Raw genomic sequence first — 23422 nt, 5'->3', positions numbered from 1 at the left:
TGCCGTATTCCTGTCTTTGTACAAATGTGTTACTCTGAGTTGCTATTAATAGCAATGATATGAAATACTTACTTTAGATGGAAGAAGTGGGGGTAAAGAGAAAGGGACCTTTCTGCTACCCATTAGAATGTCAAATTTTACATTTATTACAGGTATTGACCGCAATAACGCAGAGACTTTTTTATTATCTCACAGTGATAATATAATCTCTATTTTGCTTAAGGTGAACAGTGATATTCAGACAGGAAGAATTACTAACAAAGAAAAGATAAAGCTCTAAATTATAAAAATGACTTTGTGGTTTCTCTCTGTAATACATTTCAAGTCCAGAAGGGACCATTAAGATCACCTATATGCCAAGGATTTTTACACTGTGCTTTTTGATATACGGGATCTCAAGTAACACACCATTTCTTTTGACCCTTGCTCTTCAGCATTGTCTTTGATGGATTTTTTACAAACTATGTATTGAAATATTCACACACTTAGGGGCACGTTCACAAACTGCAAGAGATAAGAGAAGCATAATTCTCTTTCAGAGGTGCGGTGGTTCTTTTGGGGATAAAAGTTTTACTGTGTTTTTGCGACAATTTCAGTGACTGAAATCAGCACAAAGAAAAGTTTATCAGGCTGCAGGACCTTTAATGTGTTGATTTGAAAAGATCTGCAGCAATTTTAATGAGCCCTTATTCTTGATTTAAAGTCTGGAATAGAACCGAATATTTCTGGGCATTTAGTGAGGAAAGTTATAGTGGAGTTATACCATTTACTGACTCTCCATAACTCTACCCACTGCTGTTCAGGACCAGAGGGACACCATCATCGCGAGAACTCCCAACCTCAGCAGCTCATTTCTACAGGTCACTAGCACAAATTAAAACATATCACAGATGAGGAAAGTAGTAATCCTGTCAAGAACCAGGTTAAATTCTGGGTATGTTGAATAGAAAAGGCAAACAAAGAGGAAAAAAAAGAGACAGACAGTCCATTCTTGCATTTGTTCTGGTGTCTGGGTGACCTGGGGAGTACCTACGGCAGCGAATGAATTGTCCCCTCCCGCAGATAAAGGACTAAAAATCTTATTGTTCTTTGCGCTCACTAAATGAGGGCTGAGGCGATTCATAAGAGAATATGAGTGCCAGGAAACATGCTGAGTTGTTATACTGCCTTGAACAGTTTCTCTCCAAAGCCTCCTTTATAAGCAACACAGCAGTAACTTTATTTTTGAAATATATTTATCCACCACTGTTGCTAAACGTGCCCTAAGAATTTTTGTTTTCCGGAGGGATGAGACCATCAGCTTTTACATATCAACAAACAAGCAGAGAAAAAGCGTTTTTTCATTAAGATATGGAGTGTCACTTTTTGTGGGGGTAAAAGCTGGAGGTGCATAAAACCGAATTCTGCCATTTAATTAGTAATCAGCAATGATCTGTCAGTCAGAGTTACAGTAATTCATGAACTGTTAAGTCAAAGCAAAAATGGCAAGTAATTAGACTGTATCCATTAAAGCTTCGCTAGCACTCACTCATACAGCCAGGGTTTCAGTCTAAGGAAGAAATGGAAGTGTGAAACTCCTTAATATATTCAGCTTTTTAATTAGCAATCAGTGCTGATTTGTCAGCCATACCAAGGCTAATGCACGAGCCATTGAAACACAGAAAAAAAGGGCACATTTTCAAAATCATTTCTGCTTATATTTACATTCCCTCCAGGCTGAAACGTTGGAGAAACTACTGAAATATCATCTTTGCCATCACAGAGCAGCAGAAAGCATGTAGGAGCTCACAATCCAACACAGCCAATGAATTACTGACTGTTTGGGTAAAGACAGAATTTGAATATTTATGAGAGATAGTTAGTATCTCCAAACACTGACAAATAAACATTACAATTTTTAACTGTACACGAAACAAAATCTCCAAGGGCTCGGCTAATGCAATTTATATTTGTCAATCCCATTTTAAAGAATCCATTAATAAGTTGATAGCGCGCTCACCGGGCTGTCGCGCTTTCCTCCATCTCTGGCTGGAGAAGGTGGTGGTGGAAGAGAGGTGCAAAAAAGTCATCCTTCACCCCATCTTCACAGGTGCCAGGGAAGCCTGAGCTGGCGAGGCGGAACGCAGCCCGCTCCTGGGCTTTGGGAGGCGCGAGGTTTTGCCTCCTCCAAAATCGGACGGGCTCTGCAGAGCTCCTGGGAAGCTGAGCAGCAATGCCGGGCTCTCCAGCATCCAGCCAAAAGCCCCTTGCGTCTTCCTCAGCCCTCAAAGAAACTGAGACGCTGGAGGGAGAGGGGGAACGAGAGGTATAAAGGTTCTCCTCTTTCTACCAATCTTAATATAACTATCAGAACTTTAATTGCTTAGTTTCACTAATAGAAAAGTACCGGTACGAGGCCTCTCTACGTAGGGTGAAAATAAAAGGATGCTTCACATCACATCTCTTTGTAAGCATCTGGTTTTTCCCTACTTCATACATATACGTATTTATATATATAATAACTTGCTTCAGCAACCGAGGGTGGCTCCCACTACAGTCAGACTCTATACTTTAAGTCAGTGTCAGTGTATGGCTCTGCTGATAACGGCACCAAGACAGCTTTAAACTAATTACAATTTGCAGGTAGGGTGGTAATTGCACTCCTAACTGCCTAAATTAGGCATACAAATGCATGGTTGCATTTGTATAGAGGCTGACAGAATACTCTGTGCCGGCTGAAAATTCAGCCCTAAATAGTGGTAATGTTCTTATCTAAAAATGACTTTTGTTTGCCTAATGTCTGACAGCGCTACATCTATTTCACTAGATGTTTAATTAGTTTGTTTTCATGGTGTTCTCATTTCCATTTTAGCTTTCGTTGCTGATGGGAGAGAGCAGGTTTCTGGCTCTGCGCTTAGAACCGCTCCCAAGGCAAAGAACGTGGCTCCCGTCTGCCTTCACCCGTCCAGTGTCAGCTGCGTGGAGCACTCAGCCAACATTTTTAAGCTCTTAACAGCTTTTGTGTTTTTAAAGTAGGTTTTAGCTAGCCCCTGTTTTGTCTCTGATGGCTGGCTTTCAGAGGCTGTAAACATCCATCTCACCGTGGAGTTTTCCGTTCCTATTTTTGAAACAGCAACTATTTTTCTGCAAAATACAGGTCAAGCCGTCCCGTTAAATCTACAACAGACTCACAAACAGGTGCTCTCAAGCAGCTGTAATGTCTCCACCTTTTCTCTTTGAACAAACACCTATAAAAGATTAATCGTCGTAGTCCGTAAATGCTTTAATAGCTTGCTGTGAGCGTGTGGTTATGAATTGCAGGTAGGGGGTTGTGAACGGCTGGGCCACTCAAGCCCACGCTAAGCTACATGAGAAGTTCACGTGATTCAGATACCAACAAAAGGAGTTCAGCCCCAACCTGTGGTCCAGGCTTCCTCCGGTCTCTTGGCCAACTGCCGGCTTCTGTAATATCTCAGTGAGGTTTTTTCTAATTGTTTTAAGCAAGCAAACAACCTATTATGTAGTTTATATGGTATATACATCACCCTGCCTCAGTACAAGCTTTAGCCTATGTACTCCCTCCAAACTACCAACCGATAGCCATACAGGCTTCTTAAACACCGTTTATACTACAAACTTCTGAGCACTATTCCATATTTCAAATAGGAACAAAGATAGGTTGATAACACATAGTTTTCTCAAAATGTTGAAGGGCATACCTAAATCAACTCCATGGCAATGCACGACTAGCACAGCTGCTCAAAGGAACTATCTTCTTGGAGCACTCCAACCCAGAACTTCAAGATACACATACCAACAAGGGATGAGAGCAAGCACGCTGCCAGAGAACTGCATTCTCCTTGAAAGGTGGGATCTGAAGAGTGAGACACCCCCACCTAACACCCAGCCAACAGAAGACCCTTTCTTTTGACAGCTATTCTCCAAGTTTAAAAGGCACCAATTTAGAACAAGGGTTAAGCGTACAGATTCTTGTAGCCACAAGCATGAGCTCGTTGGCCTGTTCGATTTTGTACAGCCTACAAGAAGAGAAGATTGTGTTCTGGAGCACCTCTCTAACTTTGAAAGCTAAGTTCCACCTCTAATCCTGTTGCTATCATGTACTTGAGTTTCTTGCTGCTGTGTGACAGCTGTAAAACTAATAAGCACAGTCTCCCACTCCATTATCCACTCAGCCGATAGAAATACTGCGCAGACGCCCGTGGAGCCCCACTCAGTATGACCACAGTGGATACGAATAAGATTTGTTGTCCAATAGGTAGAGATCAGCCAGTTTTGTATTTGCTCACTAGTAGTTTCCCCTCTGCTAGCAAACTTACAATACTGTTGTGCAAGACAATGCCTTACGAAAACTGGGTCAGACGATTCCTACTTTTTTTCCTCCAGGATCCAAGACTTGTTACGCTGCTGTAGGTAATTAGATTGAGAACAAGTTGTCAAATCAGCAAATCAGTGCTAATTATTACCTATCAGCTTGTTATTTTAACCCAAAAATCTCACTGTTGTCACTTCTCTTTCTCTCACTGAACAACTTCTCGTTCTCTGACAGTCAATATCCAAAAAGCAGTTAAGGGCTTCAGTACAATGCTAAGACACACAGCGGTGGTGTACCCTCTCACCAGTTTGGGACCAGGCATGCCTTCAATGAACTGTGCTAGAGTACATCACCTTGGAGTGTAGTCAAAGAGCAGCAGACAAAGTAACAAATACATTTTTCTCTTAGTCCTCACAAGATTTTTTTAATAAAGAAAAAAAATCAGGCGTACTGTGAAAAAAAAAAAATAGAGGCATCTCACACTGAAACTTGACATAACAGGTTAAGATAATAATACATCTAGAATGCAGGAGAGGGTAAAGTCACCCTGGAGGCAGTCATGGTCATCTTTGTTCTTCTTTTTCAAGGGTTAGCAAAGCTGAACAGAACTAGTTCCTCCATTAGAAAGTTCTATGTAACAAACTAAGAGCAGTAGGACTCAGCACTCTGAACAATCATTTTCCCTTCATCTAGCAACAGTAGAGCTGTGCAGTAGCGGTAATGACAAGATTAGGCAATACAGCAAGTACTAGAGGTTGAATTGGTTTTGAGTGCAAGTGAACTTGAAATAGAAGCTAAATACAAATAAAGGTATTTGAGGTAAAAGAGAACCAACAGAACTACAGCAGTAAATTTGCATGGAGGTTACCAGGCTGAAGATGCCCTTCCAAAAATAACAGAAAAGAAACCAAAAGCTGTTGTTGATTTTTTTAGCATACTATTTATTGAATAGTTTATTTCCTAGAGTCACTTTATTGTGTGTCAGTGCATATTTAGCTCAGACCTTTATTTTGAATGGAAAAGGACAAAAGACCCATGGATACATATATCCAGGGGAAGAGGGGAGAATGATGACTATATTAAGGAAAACAAAGTTTGGTCTGGCAGCTTCAGGCCTACCACGTTGTACACCTTCTTTGGAACAGCCATATAGCTAGCCAGAGTACATTTGTAGCCCGGAGCCCAACACAACACTTTTTATGTGAAAAGGCAGAGTGGACTCTCATAAAAGCCTGTTTAGCAAAGCCATAAGCAGAGTTATTTTAAACAGTTTATTTACATTGCTTAGATTGGCAAAGAGATATAAAAACCAGATAAGTCTGACACGTTCAGAAGCATCACTAATTACATATAGACATAAGACAAGACACTGGCGGTTAAAAAGGAACCAGAAGTTGAGAACTCCTGCTAATACAGACAGACAATTAAACCGTTAATGAAATGCATAAATATACATATTTAGATAGTTCCTGAGATAGCATTGCATTATACTAACTGTTCAGAGGAGATGAAAGAAGTGAACATACAGTTTTGAAGGAAGACACAAATACATGAGAAAGCCAGGTAAAAGCCTTAGGAGTACTACACCTCAAATTTGACACACCAAAATTGGGCCTTCAAGTTACTGTGTCACACCAACAATCCCATGCATTAAATAATGATTCATTAACCAAGTCTGTGGAAGGTGTGGGGTTTGGAGCATTTTTGTTTAACAGCCCTACTAAAAGGGATTATAATTACTTCTTATAATTACAGATTTCCACTTCAAAGAAATTCAAATTTCAACCGACCATTTTTGGTGGCCAAATCTAGTCATAGCCTTTAAACTTACTGTTCAAATAAACCCATGTAACATACCGCTGTGTTACAGCAAGGCTGCAGAAGACCATAATCACAGAAACTCAATGCTATTTCTTTATAAACAACTACATTTATAAAATATCTGGAATAAGCAGCTGTACAACAGGTTAACTGTCATACTTGACAGGTCGGGTACTTCATAATGCATCTCCATTTAAGAAATCAACAAGTCAAACATTAGAGTGCTCTGCCAATTGATGAAGTTAGGCAAGCATGAGAGTCATCCAAGCTAGCGGTAAGTTATGCGAACATCATCTTCATTTCAAAATCTGACAGAGTAGTTTATTGCCTAGAGGAGACAGTTTCCACAGAAGAAAATGCTTCCATTATGTTGGCAAGCAAATAAATTTGTGCAAGGAAATGCTGCGCCTTAAACGAAGACCAAGTTACTTATTCCACTGATTAGCTGATCTGCTTCAATACAACTAAAAACCCCTTGTGATTAACTTAGTGTTATCTAACATTTTGCTAATCATTGCTAAGTGCTAATGACTAAGGTACCATTAATGTCAGTAACAGGTCATTTGAACAGCCAGCTGCTTGTCAGTCACTACAATACAGCATTGTCTTTTAAACCTGCTTCATATTAAGTGGGTTGTTGATCGACTTAACGTATGACTTCTTTTTTCAAAGATTGAGGGAAGATTGACCAAGGAAGGAGAAGGAATACCCTGTTGGGGAAAGAAAAAAAAAAGTTATTTCATCATTTATTAGCCAATGTCAATAGTGCAGTAGACATTTCTCAACCTTGATACATAGTATAAGGAATGTAACAGCACAGAATATATTTAGGATTGGCAGTTTTTGAAAGTAATGACTCAGCATTTCTAGATTTTGAACAGCAAAGCTAAACAGCACCAAAAAAGTAGAGTGCATATATTTAAAAAAAAAAAGCAGAAAGATTTTCCTTGTTCTCAGCCTTCAGAGATTCAGAATGCAAGAATGTGTTTTTGAAGAGTAGCTGTTAACCAAGTATTAGCGTACATCTTGCATCACACTTTTTGCAATAATAATCTCCCTCCAAACTGAAGGCAAGTTACATTATGATAATCTTAAAGAAATAGAGCTCCCCTCAGATCCTACAACTTTTTATATTCTTAAGAGCTCTGAGCCCCCAATTAGATGCTGAACGCATGCCTTCTTGACTACAGAAGGCAATATGCATCACAATGATTTGTCAAAGCTTGCTTTAGCTGTGCCTGGATGGGCACAAACTAGGCAAAAAGCTGACTCTTAGGCTGCTAAGAGCATAGGCTGCTTCTGGGACTTAAAATTACAATGAAACCAGCACATCAATATGTAGCACTAAAAGTTAACCTCGTTGGATCAGCTGAGATTTTATATTCTTTTTACATTAGACCTCAAGATACTGTCACAAGCAATATTCTGTTGCTCTTTATAGCACAGCCAAGCTTTTCAGCATATAAACAGGTCATGGTAGTTAGGCAGCCTGCTGCACCTGCATGCTTCAAGAGTCTTTTAAATAGGGATATTTTGAGCAGGTAAGGATATACCACTACACTATGAAGTCTAATACCTGTTTATGGCACGTGTTCTGTTTGCAGTCATAGGCAATATTTGAGAATTAAGTGATAAACACCTCTTTATACAGCAGCTCTTATTAGATTCTAAAGTATTTTATACAGGATATTTTTTTCTATTTACAGATAAGGGAACAAAAACTTAAAGCCACAGGTAAAATTAGCTGCTCAAGACTTCCATGCAACCAAGTTATTGAAGTCCTCAGAACTCTGGCCAGTGAGCTACACTGCCACTTGGACAACTGAACTGTAACAAGAAATAATTCAATTGTATAGAAATAAATTAAGAAAAAAAATCTCAGAAAAATTACAGTTAAAAGGTTTTGTGAAAGAATTAACTCTGCACCCAGAACCAGAAATAGAACTAGACCACATATGAGTGTTGATTCCAACCCCATGCATTAGAACAAGTCAAAGAAAAACCCAACACCATCTAAAACACTTTGTGGATTCTAGGGTTTTATACAGGTTGTATCGTGCTGTCTTAAGTTTAGAGGAATGAAGATTTTTTGCTCACTTCATGCAAGATAGGCATTAACAGTCAGGATTTGATGTACAGAATTTTTCACCACCACACTGGTTATTATCTTCAGCATCACCACAAGTGGTAATAATAATAGGGATAGGACATGATCTGTCCAAGGCACAACCATTTAAGCTTTCTGAGTTGGAAGACGTTTTTTCTTCTACAGCATTTGAAAGATGACTATTTGGAGAGCCAGGACACAGCACAGGTCGAGGCCTGGAATTTTGAGAGCTCCAATCAACAGAATTGGAGCGATGAACATTAACAACACATTTGACAGATCCATTTAGGCTGCGCGTAGAAGATGAACGAGCAATCTATAATTAGGAAGCAGTTGAAGAGTTAGTCCAAACAAGAAAAAAATCCACAAGCATCCAACCTTTACTGATATTTTTACTCTATAGTTTTTCCACACCAAAATATCCCCACATAGGCGAGGATTTTATTTAAATAAAACAGTATGTCTGAATAACAGCTTTGACTCTCTCAATGGACTCAGACAGGTTTCTCACAGCTTTAGTTTCCTACTCAAGAACTGCACTGATATCCCAAATTGAGGGGCTGGAATCTAAACCTCTTTTCTCCTTAACCTTACAATTCAACCAAAATGGCTTTACGCAAGTACAGCCATTTTTATATGTTTAACCATATATGTTATATATGGTTATATGTTATATATATATATGTTATAATATAACATATGTATATATGTTTAACCAATACCGTGTGGCATTGGTTAAACAAAACCACACGTGACATCGCATACAACATATGATCTGCTGCCAAGCTGTAGCTTACTACCTCAGAGGTCCAAGAACACTGGGAAGAATTTAAACTAGGAAAATAGTTTTTACTACTACAAGTTCCTATCACTGTGGAAAAAAATATTTTTGTATGAGGTAGACACACATGGAGAAAAGTGCATGACTTGCATTTTCATGAGAAATGAGATACAGTGCTGTATCAAAACAAAGACAGAATATTAGAATTTGAAAACAATTGTTGGAGCAATCATAGCTGAAGGAAGAAAATCTCTACAGAGAACTGGGGTATAGCCACACTAGTAGATTTTTTTTTTATTTCCTCGAAAGCAAGGGAGTCCACTGTGATACTTCCTCCCTTATTAATTCATATTTTCTCATTCTTATCTCATGTGGGAGAGCAGGGCAGTATCTTTATGTTGTACAATTTAATGGCCCCCTCAAACATACCAAATTATCTCTACATTAAGGTACCGACATATCAGGCAACAGTAGAAAGATACACAGGAAATCCTGTTCTTGGCCTTCTGTCCTACAAACTATAGACTTTAAAATAGATGTTTACTCAAACACTAGAATAAAAGCAAAGATGATGAAAAAATTCCTCCAAATCTAGTCTGCTTTTTAGACTGTACTAGGAAATGCATAGCAAGCACAGCAGAAGAGTTACAGTATGTAGAACAACATATTATTTTACCAAGTTTTCTCAAACATGTATAAAGAGAATTCCTTTGCCTTTTTAAAAACGCTCATACTGCAGCATCTGTATTTCTCTATCCTTCCTGTCCAGTTTGTTTCACAGTATGTCTATCATCTCATTGCTTTCACTGGTACTTTCACCATACTATTCAGGGTGGTACACCACATTTGTATATATTGTCCAAAAATCAAAAGCATGAACCAACGTAAGACTGCGTTGAAGCTTCTCGGTCTCAGAAGAGGACACATACTTAATCTCTGGCAAAAGAGGGTGGGAGGTTTTTTCCCCTATTTCACTGTACAAGGCAACTCCCAGTTTGAGTACATACAGCAGATTTTTCTGCTTTTTCAGCAAGTAAGCCTTCTCATTAAACAACTTGTGCTCAGAAAATAACACATCTATGCATGTAGTTAAAAATAAATTTTTCCACCATGGATCTTGAAATTGTTGAAGTAAGATCAGCACCAGACATTAAAATAACTGCAGTCTTAAAAAGGTTACTTATTTGGCCTGCACAGCCAAATCACTTACCGCTAATGACGACGTACTAGTCAGTCGGCTGCCTATATAACTCTCATTAGCTGAACTGGGACTTCTTCCTTCTGTTGCACTATGCGACATTAAAGCCCTTCGGAGAGCTCTCTTTGGTGTTTTTGAGAAAGAAAATGCTCTTGTAACCTGAAAAGTTTGACAAGCAGTTACACACTGACAAAAATCAGGCTGTAATAACTACTATGATATAGGCTACCACTCGAATTTTGAACATCTGTAGGACATGTATCAAATGTTAATATGACTGTATCAAAACTAGCCAAACACACACAAGGTGATCTGACTTTTAAGGCTCCCCGTCACCCCTGCTCTTCTCACTCTATCCAAGTATGAAGACAGGATGGGGGGGGAGGGCAGGGAGGGCAGAAGTTCAGAGAAAAGTCAAATTAAGGTCTATTCAACTGGGCTTCCCCACATCCCTTGGGTGCTGCAGTCAGCCCCCCTTCCTTCAAGTTGCTCTCAGTTCAGTCTCCAGCAGCTTTCAAACTACAGCAGCCACTACAGTTTTCTTTACAAAACAGTATGATCATCACAAACATAGTAAGACTGCTGCAAGGCTGCTGAGAACGGGGAACAGATTCGTCCTTGCTGCATCATTCTCCGTCACCCCTTCTCACAAGCCACAAGCTTCAGCAGAACCAAACTTAGTGCACAGCCAACATAACGGAGCAGCCAGGCAGCCTTCCTCCTGCCTCCCAGCCAGGTCCTCTGAGCAGAACAGGACAGAGTTCCTCAGTCCATTAGTTGATAGCAGCTAAGCCATACACAGGCAGACACTAGCATTCAGTATTTCCTTCCTTACTATTTCAAAGTCTATTTTATGACCTGGACATGCACACTGTACACCCATCCTGCTTTTGAAGGTACCTGAATTTAGATAATTGCATGCAGGTTTATAGCTCCATTCAATATGCTAAAAACAGTTATAGCTGAGGGTTGCAGGGTGTTTTGTAATAAATTTAAAAGATTTAAAATATTAAACTAAGAATAAGTTCCATAACAGACTCAAAAATGATCACATAACACTTATGACCGTAATACTTAAGATTAGTTTTGGAGTATCTGTGTATAGTCTTACTCAGTCAAAACCTCAAACACTCCCCACCTTCTTTCTTTAAGGAGCTTATACTTAAGAGTTTTAGTTCAGATTAAGTTTTTCCTGCCACTACTGTAACAGGAATACTAGCACAATTCCCTGACTAAAGGGGGTTGTTACTGTAAAGCTCTATCTTTGTATTATCTTACCTTTTTTGATGTTTTCTTTATTGCCCTGGATGCTCTGCTTAAAGTACTGTCCATATCTTTAGTATTTACTTCAACTGAATCGGGATCAGCAGTATAAATGAGATTTTCCTGTAAACAAAAAGAGTCTTAATAATGGTCAACAAAAATCACCACTTGCCAAAATATCATTGTCTAGTTCAGTAGGTGATATCTAGAGGTTTTAATTGCCATATTCCTCCATATTTAACTCTTAATATACAGTTAAACTACTACTTGCTTTCATGCAATTAACTGCTGACGCAATCAGTTTGTGAAACCACTTCAGCAGTTTTACATCTGGTTGGATTCAGTTTCAAGCTCAGGGTTGACCTGCAGGTTGAAGTATACCTAGGGAGTTTCACAACATACGTACCCCTTTGTTTCACTGAAACATCTAGCACTCTTCTGAAGTGAAATCTTGATAGCTTCAGCTGTCAAATGGTAGATTAAACCTTTCAGCTTAAGCCAAATAGATGTCTCAGAATAGCCACACGTTTTGGGGTTTTTTTTTCCATGCCTTTCTTAAACTCTAGCATGTACAAAGCAAGCTCTGGCTAGCTACTTACAAAACTTGGGGGAGTAGGGACACATGGGAGTGGGAAGTTGCTGGGTTTTTTTTTTTTTTGCCTTTTTTTGTTTTTATTTTGAGAAAAGAGTTTATCTAAAAAAACACTTTTGGGGGAAAAAAATTATTAGGACATCAGACAGCAAGCTGTACGGCTATTCCTAGTGCGTAACAAAGTAGTAGTTAAAGCCTTTACTGCCACCGTGTGGCAAAGTCAACGCTATCTCATTCTCACATGATGCTACAGAGTTGTTGAAAACCAGGGAAAAGGGGAAGTGCGCTTAAACTGAAGCTCAATTTGACATTTAAATGAGCAAGAAAAAAGTATTATATAGTTGCTACAAAGCAGTAGTTACAGAAGTTATAATTAATGGGATCCAACACACTAGGTTACAATTTGTCAGCATATGGGAGGTGATTTGCAAGCATAATGGCAGATGATTCAAGACAGCCAGGACAGCTTCACCAAGGGCAAGTCCTGCCTGACCAACCTAGTGGCCTTCTGTGATGGAGTGACTACATCACTGGACAAGGGAAGAGCTACAGATGTCCTCTATCTGGACTTCTGGAGGGCCTATGATATGGTCACCCACAACATCCTTCTCTCTAAATTGGAGAGAGAGGGATCTGATGGGTACACTGTTCAGAGGATGAAGAATTGGTTGGATGGTCACATCCAAAGGGTACCGGTCAACAGCATAATGTCCAGATGGAGACTGGTGACAAGTTGGGGGGGGGTCTGTACTGAGACCAGTACTGTTCAATATCTTCATCAGAGACATAGACAGTGGGATCAAGTGCACCTTCAGCAAGTTTGCAGATGACACCAAGCTGAGTGGTACAGTTGACATGCATGAGGCAATGGGGGTACTGGTGTATGAAAGAGGTCAACATGAGCCGATAATGTGCACTCACAGCCCAGAAAGTCAACTGTATCCTGGACTGCACCAAGAGAAGCATGGCCAGCAGGTCAAGGGAGGTGATTCTGCCCCTCCAGTCTGCTCTGGTGAAACCCCACTTGGAGTACTGTGTCCAGTTCCGAGTCCTCTGCACAGCAAAAACATGGATGTGTTGAAGCGGGTCCAGAGGGGGCCATGAAGATGATCAGAGGACTGGAAGGACAGGCTGAAAGAGTTGGAGTTGTTCAGCCTGGAGAAGAAAAGGCTCCGGGCAGACCTTATTGCAGCCTTCTAGTACGTAAAGGGGCCTACAGGAAAGATGGGGACAAACTTTTTAGCAGGGCCTGTTTCAATAGGACAGGGGGTAATGGCTTTAAACTGAAAGAGGGAAGATTCAGACTAGATACAAGGAAGAGATTCTTTACTCTGAGGGTGGTGAGACACCGGCCCAGGTTGCCCAGAGAGGTGGTAGATGCCCCATCCTTGGAAACATTCCAGGTCAGGTTGGACGGGGCTGTGAGCAACCTGGTCTAGTTGAAGTTGTCAGTGCTCATTGCAGGGGGGTTGGACTAGGTAGCCTTTAAAAGTCCCTTCCAACCCAAACCATTCTATGGTTCTAAGATATGATCCTGAATGTCCCAGAGCAAGAGGGAATGATACATTTATCACACAAAGATTTTGTTTCTATTAAAAAACCCAATATTTTTCCATTCCTTTGTGTTATACGTAAAAAGAGACAGAAGTATAGGCGACAGACAGATTACAGTAAATTAACACTTCTGAATCAGTACTTTTCCTACTCAGTACCTAAAAAAGAAGAAGCACAAAGCCAAGTTTCTTACTCATACGTCCCTAGATGACAAGCCAAACAAAATAACACTAAGCTGCTATTTTGATTCCTTAATTACCTCTCCCGAAACAAGCTTTACGTCTTTAAAAATTATAAACAGCCATTGGAAAGTAAGAGTCCAATGCAGAACATAAAACATCTCTAGCTTAAATCCAAGTTGTTTCAACTACACGTACCCCACCTATTTTCAGCAAATTTTGATGACTGATATGCATACACTCTTACATAACTAAAATATTAGCTCAAAGTCTCTTGCCCAAATCAGAGAGGATCTGCTCTTCAAATTAGTAGTTTTCTGGCTGTGGAAAGCCCATACACTGAACTTTTAGAAACATGAGGAGGCCATTGCCTCCTTTTATTTCCTTGTTTTCTTTATTTCTTTGCTTTAAAGGTTGTAGGCTTCTATCTATAGGATGGAAATGCTTCATGTCTCTTACTTTACGGTGCCCATGCAGACAGGGTGCAGAACAAAATTCAACATTACACAGGGAGAGTTAAACTAGAACATATGATTCATAATGCAGGATTGTAAATGGAAACAAAGCTGTGAAAGAAGCAAGCTGAAGACAATTCTGTTTAGACCTGCCCTGCTGAAGACCTGCAGTGCAGAGTTTAAGTTATTTATAATTAATTTGTGGTGGGGGAAGGGCGTGATTTTTCATTTTTAAGTACTTATTAGCTTCTGTAGAAGCTAACTTCCAGGCTGTTTCCTCCTCCACCTTTTAACTACTCACTCGCAGACATGCTAGCACAAATATTTTCTGCTCTACTTCACCTCAAGCATGCCCACTATTAACAAGTTCTTTAGCTCCATGTGCTTCAAGCAAAAAAGAGAAGTATGTCCAATTAGTAACATGGTTCCAGAGCACTTACTGCATCCGCTTTACAAATAGTGTTAGCCACGTGCCGACACAACATCTTCAACCAGTCTTCTTTAGGAGGTTCTTCAGTTGTCATCTGGAAACTGAGTAGCTTGTTGTTGAGTTCTGTAGGTGGCCGCACAACTAAGGCAAAAGCTTTACGGCAATCTACAGTTTATAAAAAAAATAAAGAGAGGTAAGGAGTTAAGACTAGGAATACACATTTTTCATATAATTCAGGGGGGAACCTTCAAAAGAGTTAACCCTCCATCTGCCACGAGCTAGAGTTAGGAAGAATAAGATTCAGTTCAAGGTTTTTATCTTTATTTACACAGTAGCTGCTGTATCACTTGCAAGAGCACAGAGTTCTGTCCGCATCCTTCATCAAGCGGCTGCAATCAGCTGTTCATGGTACAGTTTATTCTCCAACTAATGTGCATACCATAGTCTGCAGGCTGATTAGTCTTTACTGCATATAGCAGTAAATATCAATATCATTCTCTAACTCATGAGATGTTGCACAGATCATTTCTTTATCAACAGAGAACAAGGAAAACAACATTTACCGTATTTTCTAAAGCGGGAAAAAGCAACAAAAATATCAGTACTAAATGTGACACATTAAAATAGTCAAGTTACAGTTGTTTTACTGTTTAAACTTGACAAACACTGCTCACTTGATAGCAGAAAATTAATCCATCACTGATACTCCTTTATAGCGGACAACTGAAGCATGCTAAACACAGTTGAGAGAGAGAAAGAAAACCCCACCCATCACCAGTTCAGAAAAGCAACCCTATAAGACAGTATGGATAAGAGAGTAGCTGACCTCTCCCAAGATTTGCATACTAAAGTTCTTTGCAAATATTAAATGGTATGCTTACAAATGGCTCCCTTTGCCCGAGTCCCAAAGTAAACTTACATGTTACACAGTAATTTAAAGAGAATTCTTAAAAAAGAGACCCTAAAGTACCTTTTAAAAATGCAGGTAGGCATCATGTTTACTAGCTACCCTCATTGCCATTTCTATTTTTTATTGGGTTTCTATATTCAGGTGCTTCAGAGAACATAAAGCAGAACAAATATGATGTGCATGCTATCACCTACAGTGAAATAGCAACCCTAGCTTTCTAGGATATAGATCTAGAAATTAGCCTGACTAGACTTCTTTAGAAGTCACTATCAAGACTGGAACAGTATTGTAGCATGAGTTCCGCTGCTGTAGCAATGCATTACTTCAAAGAAACACCCACAGTCTCAGTATGGTAAAGCAGCCACAGAATGTAAGCCATCTGAATCTGTCTTCTAAGATGCTAACCACAGGTCCTCTTGAGCATCATTATCACCAGCTAAATGAAGATCCGGTTTCACAGCAACAGCACTTGTCTCTAGTCAGTCTCATGCTCTTGAATGAAGTTTGGGATTTTTGTTTTGTAAATCCCGAGCTGTCAAGTATGCTCCTCTGTTTAACTCGCACTGCCATTTGGTTGGCTTATGCTAGTGCCATCTAGTAGTTCTGCCAAATCCAGCATCCTGCAGCAATTCTTGAAGAGCCAGAAGGTGTCAATGCAAGGAATTCTTGAGCTCAGAGAGCTTCAAACAGAAGCTTATACTAAAATCACATACCTAACATTCTATAGAACAAATATACCTTAGCATTCTATCCCATGACAACAGACCTTCATCCTTTATACACTGAACCACAGTTTTCATTAGCCATCACAGCACTTCATAACATACAGACCTTCCGTCTCCCTGATGTCTAGGACTTTCTTGATCTGGGAGAGAGGCATAAGAACAACATGTTTGAGAGATGCAGGAGGCCTTGTGTGGCCATGCGGACTCTTGAAAGCACCAATAACTTTATGCCGTTTCCTTGCAATCTGCAGTGAAATAGGAGACAAAGGTTAAAATTAGAAGGTCTATTGCCATTGTTTTGTTTCTCTTCTTTTACCTTTAGTATACAGGAAGGCACAGAAAGCCTTGCTGCAGAAAAATACTCTAAAGAATGTTTTCCTTTATTTACTCTACCACACAAATCTCTAAGGAACCCACTTATCTCACTATTCACTGTCTACAACTGAAGTGGCCCAGCAATACTTATTACTTAGCATCACCACACTCACCTCAAATCAAATATATTTTAAAAAAAAATCAAGAGGGGAAGTAATTTTGCATTACAGACCTCAATTCTACCCCGCATAATAAGCAAGGTCCCTTTGAAGCCTACCACAAGGTAGTCTAGATTTAAACGGAAAAAAACAACACCTATATGCATGAAACCAGCTTCAGCTGTGGTCTGTTATGTCCTAGAAATATCCCTTGCTGTAGCTTGTGCATGCAGCCATCAAGTGGGTTTTGCAGCAGAGGCTGGTCAGTCAGTTTTTACTTTACATTAACACTTACCTATCTTATGTGTTTTCTAAGCAAGGTATCTTCAGTTACTTGTATCTTGTACAAGACACAAACCAAGAAGCGTTATTAAAAGTGTTTTTACTTTTCTTTCCTTCCTTTACAAGAAGTGATGAAGCTGAGTCAACTTTACTCCCAGAAAGAGTTCATCACTAGTCACAATAGGTTTCTGTCTCCAAAGGCTCCTTAAGACAGCACTAATTTTGGATTATTTTAGAGTTGGTCTTCTATGACGACAGTATTCTTTACTGCTGTAGGCAGTAACAAGTACTTTCATAAAGTGTCCTTTACAACTTCAGTTTCTCCACATAAGTCTCCAAAACCCAGTTAGATTACTTTTCCCTCCTAGTTCTTCCTAACATACTGTTAGTCTAAGGCATTTAATACACGATTATTTTTTTTCCTGTAGCCTAAGCACAGACAGACCTACCCCAGAGGCCCACTATTTACTCACATTAAATATGACTAAACATTAAAAGGACAAACATCCTGCTGAGCCAAGGACTCCAGCACTTTTTCATCCATTGGTACCACTCAAAGTGCTATTCAGATAAGCATTCATTTCTTAACATATTAAGCTGCTTTTAAATTTTTATCTGGCTGCAAGACATTCAAAGCCACATTAACACCTCTCAATCATCCAGAATTGACTAGCTATTTGCGTTGGCTTATACAATAGCTAATGCAAAGGCAACCTCAGCATGTATTGAACTACCAGCTTTCCATGACTTAGAATTCTGCTTCAAAGTTTTTAAATTTTACTTGTTTATATTCATAAGTAGTGGTAAGCCTTTTATAATTCAGTTCATGAGACGCACTTATATAGTCATCTTACCTCTAGGCAATCATTGAACAGAAAGAGCGTGACCTGTTCTCCCCTGTCACAGAGGTCATCACCAAGTGCTACAGTTTCCAAACGCTGAACTAAGCTTCGGTGAGAGGACAAGAGATTGGCCTAAATGACAGAAGCAAAAAGCTCATTAAGCATTTAGTTCAAGGGCTAGATTACTGCTTGCACTTAACACTGGAAATCTGTTTAAACCAGCACCATTGCATTTTAACCTCACATACTTTTGCAAAAGGAGCAAACTAGTGCACAGTTATTTTACAGGTCTGCAGTTTCAGAGAAATTACTTACTGGACATCCATCAACTTCATAGACAACATCAAAGAACTGCCTTTGTGCCTCTGTTTTCCTTTTGTCTTCATTAATATGTCTGAGGGAAGCATATTACATTTATCTTCAGTATCAAGCAAGAGTAAATAAATGCACTGCATTTAAGACATACAAAAATAATGAAGCTAAACATTCAGAGATATAGTTTACACAGCAGCACTGCAAAATACAGAATCAACCACACTTGCTCACTGAAGTATCCAAATACCATATGCTAAGCACATAGGAAACTTCAGATTATTCTTGTCATGTTATCAGTAGTTGACACACCATTGAGTTAATATATAATTCCCCTCCCCTGCCCCATAAGATTTTGAACTAGAAAACAACCCAATGCGGTTCTTTACAGTCTGCATTTTATCCCCCTAAGTCAGGGCTGCAGCTCACCAAGAAGCAAATGCAAGAATAATTACAATTTAAAAGTAGTAGTTATTGTCAAAATCAGATAAACATTTACCCAATTAATATAGGAGGTCTCATTGCTGGAGACATACGCTACACTTCAAAAGAGGTGAGACTTACAATCTAAACAGCTTCAGCTTTAAGCTAATTAACTTGTGGAATGGTGCCAAGAATAGCTAACAGGACCAGAAGAGAAACTAATCTTCCACCAATAGCATGCCCTTTCAGTTGACAGATGCATAGAAGGAAAACTTAAAGATAAAAACATCTCTTCCACTCTGGAGGGAATAGATAGAAATAAGAGTTGGAACAGAAGCAAGGACTCAGAAGGTTCAGCTTCGTGCTGAGGCAGGAAGTCAGCAGACATTCGGGCAGAAGCGCTGCGTAACACCACCACAGACTCCTTCAAGAGCTCTGGCACAGAATGCCAAAGTGACAACAGTGGCAAAAGGGAGACTGAAGAACACATATAATTACATATACTTACATGGAGACTAAAGTTATGGCAACACCACACTAAGAGCAATTTAGAAGGAACAGAAAGATCTAAACGTATAGCAGTATGTTTCACAGAATGAACATCACTTACGTCATCACTTCCTTTAATGATTCAATGGCTCTCTCTAGAGTTATTTTATCCGGGTTCTCTTCTGCTGTATGCTTCTTAATATCTACATATAAAAAAAACAATTAAAGAAACCCCACATTACAAACACCTAAACAGAAATATGAAAAATTCAAGTTTAAACTGTGACTGAAGAAGTTACAGCAATCCTGGAGTCCAAATAGCCTTGATTAAGTGGGGAATTAGCTTGAGTAACAATTGTTCATGCATCTCATTAAGAATAAACCCACCTACAATACAAAAACCAAACACTCAAACTATTAAAAAAAAAATCTACAAGACTACATGTTGGTTTTGTTGAAGTGCAGAGACAAGCAGAGAAGTCTTTTTCTAACAAGCGAAGGGTGGTGGTATGTTTTTTTATTGTTATTAACATAATCATTATTACAGCAAATAGCTGATACCAAGTGGAACACATGAAGCTGTAAACCTTGTGAATACGAATTGCTCTCTAGTTTACACTAGCTGCATTTGAATCTCAATTATATTTGTATTTGAAGAGACAAAACTGTGGTCAGAGCAAGCTTTTCCTCTACCTGTATCCTGCAAACAAACAAGTGAAATCTAGCCAAAAAGTACACTTTCCTCAGCAACTGGTCTTGCTGACTGCCATTGAGCACGATTAAATCCCAGAATCAGGCTTGGTTTATATGAGAAAAGCTGCTACTTATGACAAAGGGAGACATTATCTTGGTTTTAACACCTTCACAGACAAACTAATAAAAAAATACATCATCAGATTACCATTTAGTAGCAGAGCAACACTAGGCAGCCTTTGAACAGGACGGATAAGGAGTTCAGCTAGGCTTTGGCGGCCACATTCAGGTTTAGCTTGGTTTATCTGGGGAAAAAAAAAAAAAGGAAATAATTCTTTTTCCCCACATGCATACACCCAAGAGAAAAAAAACCACCATACACTGGGAGAAAAATTGTCTTCCTTGAAACTAGCAATGCAATAAAAGTTTGAGAATCATTTACCACAGATATTCAGTCATTAACAGATCATGTTAAACACACATTATATTCAAATCTGCACAGTATTTATCACATTTTTGTTCTCAGAATGTTTAGTTTTAAACAGTCCATATTATTAACCCCTAGTCCTTGTTTCAGACGCTAACATGGAGTGGGAATGGAGGCAGCCTGTTCTCAGACATGTTCCCATCTTTTAGATATAAATACTTGGATGTAATTCCTGGTACCTCAGAAAACACAAGCTGAAATCTGTCAGTCTGATTACTCCACTATTTGATAGACGCTCGTTGGATATAGAAGAAGAGTTAAAGCTACACTGCACTATTAATCAACTATATACCTTTATCTGAAAGCTCAAGAGTCTTAAGACTCATCTTCAGATAAGTCTTTCTTTGAAGATCATCTTCCTGTTAGAACTCCACTGTTTTGCTCCTATTCATTAGTCACAAGAGTGTTGAGAGATTCTACCTCCCTGGAACTTCACAGCTGCCGAAAGCAAGTTAAAAGCTACTTCAGAAATACAAGTTTTTTTAAACACAGGGAAGGGGACCAATAAAAAGCAGCAGCTCTAGTTATGTTTACAGAAAAGACGACATGTATTTGGGAGAAAGTAATCAGAATGCACTTTTTCCAGCAGCAAACACGTATAATCAAACTACCCTGAAAGATGTATAACAGAGGAGGAACTTGGACCTGTTATGAAAGAGTCTTACAAGGAGTCTGAAGGATTGAAGTTCAAGTCCTTCCTATTTCTGTCTCACCAAGAGACATTCACATTCCTCCAAGTTCCCAAAATTCCACATTCTTCCATCTACTGCATTAAGAAATTTACTTCGTAATGGTCTCCGCATTGTACTCAAAAGACTAGTTCTGCAGACACTTACCTTTAGGAAGGCATGAAACCTTGGCTTCTGCTTTTCACATCTAGTAATAGTTTCCTTGCTCATTTCGAAGAAATTCACAAACGGAGGGTATGTTTTCAACAAGTCTTTTGACTGAAAGAAACAACTGTTATGGCTCTGCTTTACATATTATGCAGCATTGTACATATGTTCATATGCCCTGAGCCACACAAAGCTGCTCAAAGGCACATTTCAATAAAGAATAATAACAAATGTGTTGTAAACCCACATGTGTTCACAGAACAAGTTGACGTTTTTGCATGCCAGATGCCCAAGATTCAATGCTGCTGATTAAATGCAGACTGCTCTCGGAAACATAAAGTACACACGTGACAACCTTAGAAGCTGCTGAGCAGCTCAAGTAGAAGGCAGATTCTCACCTAGCAAGATGCTTTTGGTGACAATTTTGGAAGTTTCAGACAGGTATTTTCTCCAGTTACTGCAATCACTATTAAAAAACATTAAACCACTAGAAACAATACCTTAGAGACTGAAACCTTTTGAATGCCAAACACTATTTGCCTCAAAACGATCAGGTCAGCAAAAGCACAAGATACCTAACAGACTACTTATACTAAAATACACTGCAGTCCCAGACCTGTCTTTCCTGTTCTGTACATTCTGTACTAGGGAAAACAAGGAGTCCTTATTCACTTACACATTTCCAGTCTTGAAGGAAGAACACAAGAAGTTTCTGTGAAAAGTTATTTACTATTGATCAGAGGCAGTAGGTAGCTAAGGTTACAGGAGAGCCCCTTTCAACGTCCGAGTAAAAAGCATGTCTGTAGCGTGGCAAATTGCAATTCTCAAACAGTATCGGAGTTTTACCCCCTCATATAAGTGGGCAGACACATAACTTTGACAGGGATTACCTATACAAAGTATATCATCTAACTCAACTGAAAAGTCTGAACAGAAAACAAAGATACAAGTTAGTGTTCCTCTCGCTCAGAAGTGCTTTGCTTGTGTTTGCTAGGTCCTACAAATGGATTATTTGTAAGGCAAGATAATAGCTCTAATGCATAAAAGAAACAAACTTACATATTTAAGAATGATATCGCCAATGCTTTTGCTTTCAGTCCAATTCATCATAAGATCTTCCAGGTCTTCCTAGAACACATGCAGAGATCAGGGGGGAAGAAAATAAGATGAGAATGAACCACATAAAGCTGTAAAATAGAATCAGTGTTCTGCCAAACACATATAATCAGCTGCGTGTTTCCATGCTGACAAAACAGGCAATCCTAAAAGCTGTACAATTTCACATTAGGCCTCTTCAGTCTACCGAGAGCTGCAAGCAAGAGACCTCTGGCTTACTGAATATATAGTTTTTGAATGAATGCAAGCAGAGTACCAGCACTAGCCAACTCTGCAACAAGGTAACAGCACTGTGTCCAACACACTACAGAAGATATCCCAAATGATTATGAAAAGTATACACAGAAGACAGTTGACCCAATTCTTATTAAGAATGAGCAACTAATATAGGACTTCTAAGTCCACAAGATAGGACTGAAATAGAATTAGCACAGATTTCCCTCGCTGCACCAGGGTATCAAGGAGAGGGAGACCAAGACGTTAAGCCTGTATCAGCTTGACAAGGATCAAGCTTATTCACTGTGTGCTAATAACAGGGACAGGAGGGTACAGCTGAAGGTTCAGGATTCTCCTCAAGTGAAAAGGATTCACCATTAATAGTGGTTTGTTGCTGCTACTTCTCTTATCTTTATTACACCAAAGATGAAAGAAAACACAGCCACAACATCTAAGCAAGTTTGTCTACACATGGACACACATGCTCTACTTTCATCTCAATGCCTATCGTGATTAACTAGACTGGATCCCAACAGTTAAAAAACCCAAACAAAACCAAAAACCCCAAAACACAACAAAAAACACCAAACCACCGAGTTAGACAGTCTGCAAGTCCCTCTATTTTAAAAGCCTACTGTGAAATGCAGACAGGAACAGACACGCCATTATGTGACAGAGATTTTATGACTTCGTATTTGAGGAGGACTTGCATCATAATCTATTGTGAGACTCAGAGATAGCTTCAGAAAGTGCTTGCAATCCAGATAGAAGCATCATAAAGAGAGCCTCATGAAAACAAGCTGACAGGGGACTCTAGTCAGCTCTTATTAGGCCTTAGTACCAGGTCAACTGCTTCAGAGATTGAAGTGTGAGCCAGTTTTCTGAGTTGGTAGTTTCTGAAAATTTGTTCAAAGCCATTTAAAGAA

The 23422-nt window shown here is 39.3% G+C and overlaps 1 protein-coding gene across 2 annotated transcripts in view; it reads right to left on the bottom strand.

Moving 5' to 3' along the window:
* Positions 1-6198: 6198 nt before the first annotated feature.
* The window catches only part of ECT2 (epithelial cell transforming 2), a 32327-nt gene continuing 15103 nt past the window's right edge, over positions 6199-23422 (bottom strand). For both annotated transcript variants that reach the window (XM_009884451.1, XM_009884450.1), the window contains 11 exons: positions 22224-22292; positions 21165-21275; positions 20050-20146; positions 19270-19351; positions 18240-18318; positions 17937-18056; positions 16434-16572; positions 14703-14857; positions 11498-11605; positions 10232-10378; positions 6199-6843 (listed from right to left, as the gene is read on the bottom strand). In XM_009884451.1, the coding sequence (XP_009882753.1) occupies positions 6754-6843; positions 10232-10378; positions 11498-11605; positions 14703-14857; positions 16434-16572; positions 17937-18056; positions 18240-18318; positions 19270-19351; positions 20050-20146; positions 21165-21275; positions 22224-22292 (1197 nt within the window). In that variant the 3' untranslated portion in view covers positions 6199-6753. The remainder of the gene's footprint in view (positions 6844-10231; positions 10379-11497; positions 11606-14702; positions 14858-16433; positions 16573-17936; positions 18057-18239; positions 18319-19269; positions 19352-20049; positions 20147-21164; positions 21276-22223; positions 22293-23422) is intronic.

The sequence above is a fragment of the Charadrius vociferus genome, unplaced genomic scaffold (assembly GCF_000708025.1).
Source record: "Charadrius vociferus isolate BGI_N301 unplaced genomic scaffold, ASM70802v2 scaffold104, whole genome shotgun sequence".
NCBI classification, from domain to species: Eukaryota; Metazoa; Chordata; class Aves; order Charadriiformes; family Charadriidae; genus Charadrius; species Charadrius vociferus.
The sequence above is the reverse complement of the archived record's forward strand: the minus strand, read 5'-3'. Positions and strand labels throughout refer to the sequence as shown.